General features: G+C 39.4%; 1 protein-coding gene across 3 annotated transcripts; it reads right to left on the bottom strand.

Annotated features, from left to right (window-relative positions):
• Positions 1–4,034: 4,034 nt before the first annotated feature.
• On the bottom strand, positions 4,035–10,677 carry cdk21 (cyclin-dependent kinase 21). Of its 3 annotated transcripts, none has more exons than XM_046040637.1 (8): positions 10,529–10,676; positions 10,033–10,298; positions 8,031–8,163; positions 7,118–7,285; positions 6,732–6,841; positions 6,574–6,624; positions 6,129–6,264; positions 4,035–4,888 (listed from the first exon to the last, which is right to left on the bottom strand). In XM_046040637.1, the coding sequence occupies exons 2-8, from the start codon at positions 10,260–10,262 to the stop codon at positions 4,811–4,813; spliced, it is 906 nt and encodes a 301-aa protein (XP_045896593.1). In that variant the 5' UTR covers positions 10,263–10,298; positions 10,529–10,676; the 3' UTR covers positions 4,035–4,810. The 3 variants fall into 3 exon arrangements, with proteins under 3 accessions (XP_045896593.1, XP_045896601.1, XP_045896609.1); XM_046040645.1 differs by having other exon boundaries at positions 10,033–10,293; positions 10,529–10,667; XM_046040653.1 differs by lacking the exon at positions 6,574–6,624 and having other exon boundaries at positions 10,529–10,677.
• Between the last annotated feature and the right edge of the window lie 16 nt (positions 10,678–10,693).

Here is a 10,693-nt window from a genome sequence, read left to right as displayed (position 1 = left end):
GGTCCCTCAGAAGGATTCAGCCAATTCTCAAATACTTGCAAAGCATTTAGGAACAGAAAGCAGATGGGCAAAACAGGAGAACCAAACTTTCCTCCAGCAAAATTCTGATTCCATTGGACCTAAAGACCTTCTTTGCTGAGAGTGCACCAATCAAGGGTTGCAGAACAATATGTTCCTTGGTGAGTGAGACATTGCTCCTGAAAGAGGAATAAGAAAACAGAAAACAAGTAAGAAACTTGCTTTTGTCACTCATCACTCATGTGCCCTTCAGCAGTCTGTACATCTTCCTAGAAAGGTGGTTGATGAGCTGCTGCCTTCATTACATATTAACTTTTTTTTAAGTGCATCCTTCATTTAAGTCTCTCGCTCTTCTTGCTTGAGTCCATGTAAGATGACCTGCACCAGCCTGCAGTGCCATGCGGGAATCTCCCCTTGCATTGAAACTTAACGCCTCAGCTCCACTCTGGGTCCATGCCTCCCTGGCACTGAGTCTGCAGGCTTGCTGGTCTTTTGCATAACCTTGAATTCAAATGTTATCTAACATGCTGCATAGTCAGTTGGACTGTTGTATCATAATATAGAGCATGATAACTGTCAAAAACAATTGTGGTTTCAAATATGCTCAAATACACATATAATGATCTGAATTATGTTCCCAGGCAACATGCACACATACATTAGATGAGCCAAAAAAAGTCCCTGTTGGCTTACATGGTTGCCTGGAAGCGAATAAACAGCACCAACAAAGCCTGAGGCTGCACACCACTTATAAATAGTACTGAAATGACACATTTTGCATTTAAAGACAGCAGCTAACAGTCGGCTGGATTCACAAATGAGTTACTATGTGTGCTTACAAATATGTACAAACATAAATGTGTGTTTGCATGTGTGTCTGTGTTTTCCAAAACTGTGGATGTCAGCATTCCTGATGCAGGAAGCACAATGGAGCCAGAACAAAGAGACGTGAGCCACGGACTTAGTGCACCAGATAGATCTGCATCGGGACTGAAAGCTTCTGGTGGCAGTTGAGTTCACAAAGTAAAAGAATTTTAAGTTTATTTTATTATGTCTGCTTCTCCTCTTAGACAGCAGCAGGAAATATAGTGAACAGAAAAAAGAGATATTGATTAAACACACAGTCTGCACAACTATTTGTCAGGTCTGCCTTTCATCTGTCAGAAACACCCAAACACACACACAATCTGTAACATTAAATAGACTAAAGGCCACATTTGCAGACATTGAGGATTTGTGTTCTGTGTATGTGTCAGCGCATCAAAACACGTGTACATGCGCTTTAAACAAAAACAGTCAACCACACCGCACCTCTCTGTGCAGACCCACAGAGAGCAAACAACAAGCAACTCCAGTCTCACTGACGCCACGCTCATTTATGTTTTCGCTGGCAGAACACCGAGTAAGAGTTGAGATTGGCCACACTTCTTTAAAGAGCAAAAGTCATGTGACAAGCTGGAGGATTGTCGATTGGAGAGGAGAATAACATCGAGGCTCAACAGGGATCAAGGGCTTCTAATCCGGCAACGCAAGTTGAGCAGACAAGACCCTAGCTCTGAAATAAAGCCGGCAGATGAGCAGACAGGACCCATTCTCTGCCAACAGTAGTACAATTTTCAAATGAAAAAGTCCAGAGAGTTAAAGAAAGTGAAAATCTATAAAATCATCCATATAGTTTAACAGATGCATTCCTCAAAAACTGGAATATCACTTTCAACACACAATTATAGACTTGTTTTGGGGATATTTTTACGGGCTGATTGGTAGTTTTCTACTAGGGTGATTCACCTCAAAGTGCAGACATATTAGATAACAAAAGGACCTCAGTGTCCAGCAGCAGCACAGTAAACCAGATTAAAGCGCTGGCCAAGAATAAGCCTTCAATCAATTACACCTATCTTGGCTGGGCTACCTGTCCTGTACCAAAGCCCCTGGTGGAGCTCCATAATTAAAGTACAAGAACATTCATTCCTTTCCTTTCCTTCAGGCCTTTCCACTTCCACTGAACATGTGAGTACAAAAGGCATGTGTACCACAATATATAATATGAAAATTGATGAGTTTACATAGCCATGCATTGTCCAGGAGCAAAACAGAGATATGTGAAATTGACATCAGCAGCTGCAGTCAATGTTATGCCTTTGCCTGGCCTCCACATTAAAAGGCATGCAGCAGCAGGGCAGAGAGTAAGAGCTTTCTCTTCATGCAACCACCATAATCCACTTGTCAGCTCCCACAGGGATGTAACACATTAACAGTTGCTCTGACTGCAGTTTTTACATTACACGTATAATATTACATTAATTTGTCCAACAAATATCCACCTAGACTGTCAAACTTCTTATATTTGAAATGCATTGGGCAAATCATAGATGGTGAGAATATTTCAAATTATATCACAATCCCTTTCTTAATGTCCAGACACATGGTCATAAAGAGTAACATACAGGTAATAAGAGTAACAGGTGATTAAAGGGTCTTGCATTTTCATTCTTGCGTATTTCGTGCGTAACTTGTGCGTAAAACATATTCTGGCAGCCGGAAACATTAAACTGCAACCTCGTTACTGACTTTAGATCATTTTTAGATAATAATATGTTGTAAGTTGTTTACACACAAGGCTAACAAAGTAAGTGAACACCATGACTCCTATGTCCAATGCATACAACGAATTTCGTACGTCAAACAGAACAGACCTCAAAAAGAGGAGCGACCGGAATAAGTGACTTGTGATAAAATATTCAGCAGTTGGTCCTAGCTGGCGCCTGCTTAGATGTTCAATTGTAATCTCCTAATTAGAGACAATAAATGTAGAATTAACTTACATGCACTGCGCGCCATGTGGAGTTGTACCACTGCCCCTTTCTCACACCGGCGGTCACTACCCACTGGCCCTTCACTGTACGGACTGTCGCTCCAAATGTAGTCACACTCGCAGCTGTGCAGGACTCTCCGTATTAAGGGGGAGAATATAAATAGATGGACAAACCATGGGACGCCCCATCTGCTGTCCAGGAAGCCGCCGAGAGACGCTGCCCTCGTCGAGATGTGGTTGCATGAGCTGTTGTAGCGTTTACAAGAGCTCCAAAGGCCCCAGGTTCACTTCACGTTACTTTTTTTTTTTGTTTTTAGTAGCCTAATGTGCTCAATTGCGAAGTTGTTTGTTAATTTGCACTTATTAACTAAGACATAAACGTGTGCTCTCCGTCACAATCTAGTTTGAATACTAATTATTTTATTATACATTGTGCACACAACTTTTTCCTTGTGCATTGTGTGTTTAATTACATTACCACTAAGTAATTAAGATACAGAAAATATGGGGCCATTATTGTTCCAGCATTGGAGCACTGGTTGGTTTTTTTCTCTCTGGGTATATAATCAAGTAGCCATGTATGGCCTGCTGTGTTATTATAAAATCATTAAATTTGCATGTCATTGATGCGCAATAACTTAAGCAAAACATAATATATTTGAATAAATGTATGCTAATAATAATACTTATATTTGGTTATTTTGCCTGTTAATTATGAATAAAAGAAATTTAAAAAAAATTAAATGCAACATTTTCACATCTCACTTCTTGTATTAAGATATTTTAAATCCTTTGCACATACTGTACCTAAAATCAAAACTCTCTGCACATCCATATCACTAGAAATGAATGGGTAATAGTTTTGTCATTTAGGTGAACTGACTGTTTAAGTAAAATAACAGTTCCTCTGTTGCTTTGGTACGTTTCATACGTATTTGGAACTTAAGTTTGGTTTCTCTACTGGTTCTTCCCTGATTCAGCACTGCCTCCTTCTGTTCAGGCTGTGTAGTTGCAAGGGAAAATATGTGTTCTGTTTATCCATCAATTCCATCAAAGCTGGCGACCAGAATGCATTAAAAGGTGAAGTACAGATGTCATTGTCCAAACTCACAGTAACAGAACCAAAGTCTGCAGATCTTCTAATCTAACTGAATAAATCTTTAATGTTATTGATGGAGTTGCATTCAAATGCAGAGACAGGTTTGAGAGACAGTTATTTATAGAAATGCTTGAATAAACAGTGACACTGGTGTAGAAAAATATCTTGTACAATTTGTCAATACAAACATAAATACAGGTGTAATCTATTCCAGTGATTGCACCATAAATATCTTCACAAAAACAACAAAAATTACTTCATTTCCTCCAGTGTATCCAAGTCTAGAACAAAATAGCTTCGGTGAAGCAACATAAACAAACTCATCAACTGCGCTCATAATAGTGCTGTTAGTAGTGCTGTTTACAAAACAGAAATCCCTCTTTTTAATAGTAACAAACAATAACAAAGTAGCACTACATTTTGGGGAAATACACAACGTACAAGTACTCAAATCAAAGAACATACTTTTACTCTGATCATATGAAGCCAGGTCAAATTTAGACAACAAAGAAAAATAAAACTATTCAACTGTCAAAACTGTTTTGTTTTACCAAATAAACCTTCTGGATTTTCATCACAATCTATGTTACTGTGTCCAGTAACTTGTGACATTATAGACATGTTCCATAAGTCAGGCATAATGTGTTTTTTACTTACTTAAGGTGTAAAGTGGTTCCCCTTAAACCTGACCATAGTTTTTCATGATGCTGGTGAACTGTTTTTTTAAGCTGTCAAGGCCAATAAACCATGCACGTTCTGACCAATGTGTACAGTGGATTTTATGGCACAAGGCTAGTTAGTGTAGCTGACAGCAGAATGAGGAGGAAGCAGAAGGAGCTGAGGTTTTTCTTCTCCCACTCAGCATTCGACTGAAATCTTCAGTGCTTCATCAAGAAAGGATGAGCCAGGGCTTTGGCAGCCGAGATACGGCTGCTCGGTCTGAATGCCAAACATTGCTGCGGGTAAGGAGATGTCACACCTTATAAAAAACTCAGAGAAAAGTACTGTTTAAATACTGCCGCTACTATGATCCTTTTTGTTTAAATCACAATTATTTGAGTTAATTATCTACTGCATTAACTCTCAAATGCACACGTCTTAAACCTACTTACTCAGTCTGACCAGCAGCCAAAAACATCTATTTATAATGCTATGAAATGCTGTAACTAGCAAATGTTCGCTATCTTTAACCATGCTAGCTGCATAGCTCCAAGGATAGCAATGCTGGTCAGTCCACACTGAAATATCTCAGCAACTATTGGACAGATTGACGTGATATGTTGTACAGACATCCATGGTTCACAGAGGACGCTTCTTACTGATTGGTGATCCCCTGACTTTACTTCTAGTGCCACCATGAGGTTCACAGTTGTGGTTTTTAGTGAAGTATCAACTTGAATAATATGAGATAAGTGAAATCTTCCATTTAGTGCCATTATCAGGTCAAAACTTTTATTTGTCCAATAAGCTACTTTAATTTATGACCAAATACCTACAAAACTAATCACATTCCCATCAGCCTCAGCTGTCTTTTTTGTCCTAATAATTAGTAAAAGTTAGCATGCTAACAAGCTACATTAAGATAGTGAACATCGTAAAAAAAATAGTACTTACTAAACATCAGCACGTTAGCATCCTGATGTTAGCATTTAGCTGTGCCTATCCCTAATTTGTGCATCTAATGTAATACAATACATTCGGATCACAGAGGTAACCACTGTTTTTTTCTATAAGATAATTAACCTGCGATGTTCAATGGACAGATGAATCTTTTTCATCCAGATAGTTACAAGAATGTTTGAGGATTCAGAAAATACCTTCAGAAACAACATGATGGGTTTTTAAAAGACCTTCTGGGTTTTTAGAACATAACCAGTTTTCAGTCATCCCAAATGTATGCTAATACTGTACATGAGAGGCACAACTGAGGCTACGCTGTGCTTTACTAAAGCCCCATAGATGGTTTTAGACTCCTAGTCCTGTTACTTGATTTAAAAAAAATATATATCTATATTGAAAAACTTTATCAATTACACCACTAATTCAAACCAGAAATCAGCATTACTCTGGATTTTTTGTCTATGTCGTCTGTGTATCTACTTGGTCAAAAGTGCATTTCTTGTCCACCTCTTTCTGTGGTGTGAAATGTGAAGCATAGCAACATGTCATTAAAACAAAACACACAGATCTGCTCACAGATAGTAGGTCGTTCTCGTCTGGGCCCAGGTTGTGCAGCAGATTGGTGCAGGAGCCTTTGATTGGTCCCCAGCTGACTGAGTATGAGATCGGGCTGTCCTTGGGCCAGTCCTCCTCACTGGGCAAACCAATTACCCTGAAAAACACACAGTAAAGCAAAGAACTGAGCAGCAGCAACAGGCTGCTCATAACTACTGCAGCCGCCACTTTGCCAAGTGGGGTCATTTGTCCTAACTTTTTATGTTTTTTTATTTACTTAGTTATAATTATTTACAGGAAAAGGTAAATGTAAGCAACTTCTTAATTCAGCAAGACAAAAGGCTTTAAAGAACTTGTACAGAATAATTACTGCCTGATTTTAAAGTTTGGGCAATTTGGAGCAAACAGGCAGATCACCATGGAGCCAATGTTTAATACAGATATAAAGAAAGAAAGAAATACCTACTCAAAGATTTTTTGCAGCTGCTGTACCTCTGTGTATCCCTGAAACAGTGGTCTGTGGGAGAACACGTCATGTGGTAAATTTTACCATTTTACCTCTTACATTACACTCTCTAGGGCCAGATATCTCTTCCAGCCAGACACAGACTCAGCTCTCCTTACCTCAAGAGGAAGAGCTCAGCGAAGATGCAGCCAATGCTCCACATGTCCACTGAGGACATGTAGACAGAGTTCAGCAGAACCTCAGGAGCTCTGTACCACAGCGTTACTACCTGAACAGAGAGAGAAGGACATATGAAGAGAGAATTTAAGAAATAAAGACACATAGTCAGGGGTGGGAGAAGTGACAAAAGAACAGTTTTCACCTCAGGCCAAGGAATAGACACAATACAGTGTTGTTTCCAGAAACAAACGGCTCCAAATGTCTTAGAGGAGAATTACTGCAGTTACAGTTAACAGTGTTGCAAACTTGTTCTTTTTCAGTCTTTATTCTTTACTTATCAGTTAATGAGATATGCCAGAAGGAGCGTACGCGTTGCCTCACTTACACCTGGAGTGAGCGCGATATTGAAGGTGTAGATGCGAGCCAGTCCAAAGTCCGCAATCTTGACTTCTCCACGGCTGCTGACCAGGATGTTTTCTGGTTTTAGGTCACGGTGCAGCACTATGTTTGTGTGTAGGAAGTCCAATCCTCGCAGCAGCTGCTGCATCAAATCCTGTACAGACAGAAAGCAGCATGGCAGCACTTACTATTCTGTCTCAAGAGCTGTGTTCCTAATTCACAGACCTGTACCCTTGGTAGTTTGCATTCTATGACTGAATACGTTATGACTGTTTGAGAAGGTAAAAACAGCTGGATGTCTTAAGTAATTTGTAAATACAACACATAAACTGGACCAATGTAAACGCTGCAACAAGGTGTAATAATACATCCAGGCACTTTCTTCTTGTGTCTAAAATAATACATAAAACTGGTAATAAGGAACACTCAAACACACCACTAGCTTTGGTCAGGGGGTAACACACTACAGGAGCTGACAACGACAGCTGATCTCCAAACCACGTTTTGTCAAGAAAACACAGGTGAGATGTGAAACGGGAAATGACGTGACACTACACACGAAACAGCTGTTGTCGACTGACGGCCGCCGAGCTTGCCAACTGGCAAATCGGGCTTAAAATCGTGCAGTGTGAACTAGTTTTAAGAGTGAGTGATCTGTAAGGTCTGACCAGAGAACAAGTGTGTGTCAAGGTGTCCACATAAAAGAAAAATTAAATAATAAGTGTCTTGCTGTACGAATGTCAAGAAGAGCACAATGTGGGAAAATTAAAACCGTATATTTCTAGGGATACATGCATTATTTTAAATAGGTAGATAGGAGTGTTTGTTTCTGTGCTTTCTCAAGACATAAATACATGCGGCTATACTTTGATAAGTCGGGTGATTCAGTCAATTCACACCTTAATACAGTCACGGCTCAGTCCAGAAGCGGGAACCTTGGAGAGGTAGGTGGACAGATCCTGGTCAATGTATTCCAGCACCAGAGTTAGGTCCAGGCTCCGGCCCACTGGTATAGCAGATGCATCCAACAGCCTGAATATTTAAATGAGCATGAGATTAGAAAACACATGCATGCACTAACAAGATTATTACATAAACATGCCAAAACATACATAGAAAGAGAGAAGTCCAAAAATAACAGGCCCAGGGGCGACACCAACTCACAATCCCACTCCTCCCAAAGCACACACTGTAAAATGGTGGAATAACTGCTGGATTTAAGAACAATTTTGGGGTACTACTGCTGGACTGGACAGGGTTTTAAAAAGAAGAAGAAGAAAACAAACAAAAATACATGATCAACTTACACATTCATGTGATATTTAAATGTACCACATTAAAATATCACATGAAATTGTTCAATGTTGCTCCGCCTCGATAAGGCTTACAACAGCAAAATGCTGCTTACATGTTAAAACATCAGTAATTATAACCCAATGATATAACACATTTTATACTCTGATACTACTATAGTTTACTTTTACTTTACTTTTAAGTGTAAGTACGTAAACTTAACTCTTTAAACGCAGGACTTGTACTTTTCATTTTAGTGAAGGATCGAATACTTCTTCCATTTTATGAATATATAAACTTTCAGGCAAAAATGATCTTCTGCACGATGCACTCTTGCCACCGAGAGTTTGTTATCAATAGCATCAGAAAAGCGTTATCCTCTTCTATTTTGCAAATCAAGTGTGGAGATTTTTAACAGAAAGCAACAACAATGCTGTTCGATTTTAGGTGTTGCCAGTTGATTTCATTTACTAGTTTATGCGGTACATCTAGCTAAAACTAATGCAACAATAAATCCTTCCTTCCTAAAGTTATAATGTTCGGCTTTTGTTTTAACTGTGTTGATTCAACTTTGTGATCATTTTTGGAGGCTACAGTTTGTGGTGACAGATGTTTCTATTATTTTACAGGACAAAATGTGGCATTACGTGCAATATCACAGACATAATCATTGAACATTTTGAATTAACCAAATACACTTATCAGAGATTTGATATTGCACATACATATCATTATGCAACTCACTAAGAAGCAACCTGATATATGAGCAACGTATGATCCTTACCGTTAACCTTGTTTATACACTGAACAAAATTATAAACGCAGCACTTCTGTATTTGCCCCCATTCATGAGCTGAACTCAAAGATCTAAGACTTTCTCCATGTACACAAAAGGCCTATTTATCTCAAATATTGTTCTCAAATCTGTCAAAATCTGTGCACTTCTCCTTTGCCAAGATAATCCATCCACCTCACAAGTGTGGCATATCAAGATGCTGATCAGACAGCATGGGTAAATATGCTGGATGTGGAGGTCGTGGGCTGGTGTGGTTACACGTGGTCTGCGGTTGTGAGGCCGGTTGGATGTACTGCAAAATTCTCTGAAACACCTTTGGAGATGGCTTATGGTAGAGAAATGAACATTCAATTCACAGGCAACAGCTCTGGTGGACATTCCTGCAGTCAGGATGCCAATTGCACGCTCCCTTGAAACTTGCGACATCTGTGGCACTGTGCTGTGTGATGGAACTGCATATCTTTGAGTTCAGCTCATGATTAATGAGAGCAAAAAAAGTGTGTTTATAATTTTGTTCCGTGTATTTTTGGCATTGTGTACATTGGTTTTATTTTAACCTGCACCTTTATTAATTTTGTACATTTGCACTATTTCCTACTTTGTACTGTAACTGCTGCACAACAATTTGCACCCTGTTTATATGAATGAGGGTAGGCTAAATAACAGAAACACCTCTCTGTATAATGCAAAACATTTTAACATGAACATTTTAACCTTCATGATTTATTGCAAGACTGTTGTATTAGACTGCATTAGTTTTAGCTAAGTGTACCTAATAAATTGGCAGCTGAGTGTATGTAAAAGAAACTTACTTGACTATGTTTGGATGGTTGAAGTACTTCATTTTGCGCAGCAGCGCCACCTCGCGGAGCATAAAAGCAGGGATCCCGGTCTCTGAAGTGTCTCCGTGGATGTTGAATTTCTTCACCGCCAGGATGCGCTGTTTCTCCCCCACCTCTCGGGCTTTATACACTTTCCCGTAGGACCCCTCTCCTACTTCTGCCAGGAGCTCGTAGCACAGAGGTTTAGTGCAGACGTCCATGGTTTTCCAGATAAATTCAGGATGACTTAACCTGAACTTTCCAGATAAATGTCTATTTTAGGATGACAACAACTAAATATATCGCATTTCCTCCCATCATCACTCAATTTAAGTTTAAAGAGTAAGCTAAGTTAGCTAACGAAGCTCTGAGTAAACTGAGGTTAGCTAGCAGATATCCCCTGCCACAGACATCACCTGTAATAACAATGTTTTGAAGAAAGTAACGTTAATAAGTGTGGCATTTCAGTCTCTGTTTTTTTCTTTACCTCAAACTGCTGAGCACGCTTTCTCCCCCATGCCGCCGCCTGCAGGAAAACGTCGTTGCATAACTGCAGCCAATATCAGAAAATTATAAAGAGAATCACACCCCTTTTATTCACCAACTAATCACAAAGCTCAAATTTTAGGTTATGGGAAGCCCACTTCTTGTT

This window comes from Micropterus dolomieu, linkage group LG02, assembly GCF_021292245.1.
Source record: "Micropterus dolomieu isolate WLL.071019.BEF.003 ecotype Adirondacks linkage group LG02, ASM2129224v1, whole genome shotgun sequence".
NCBI classification, from domain to species: domain Eukaryota; kingdom Metazoa; phylum Chordata; class Actinopteri; order Centrarchiformes; family Centrarchidae; genus Micropterus; species Micropterus dolomieu.
Note: the sequence above shows the minus strand (reverse complement) of the source record. Positions and strands in the feature narration are given on the sequence as shown.

Coding starts and splice junctions, on each gene's coding strand:
- cdk21 (XM_046040637.1), bottom strand. CDS start 10,262: ATGGACGTCTGCACTAAACCTCTGTGCTACGAGCTCCTGGCAGAAGTA. Junction 8,164..10,032: donor AACCATCCAAACATAGTCAA/GTAAGTTTCTTT, acceptor TTAAATATTCAG/GCTGTTGGATGCATCTGCTA. Junction 6,265..6,573: donor CAGCTGCAAAAAATCTTTGA/GTAGGTATTTCT, acceptor TGTGTTTTTCAG/GGTAATTGGTTTGCCCAGTG.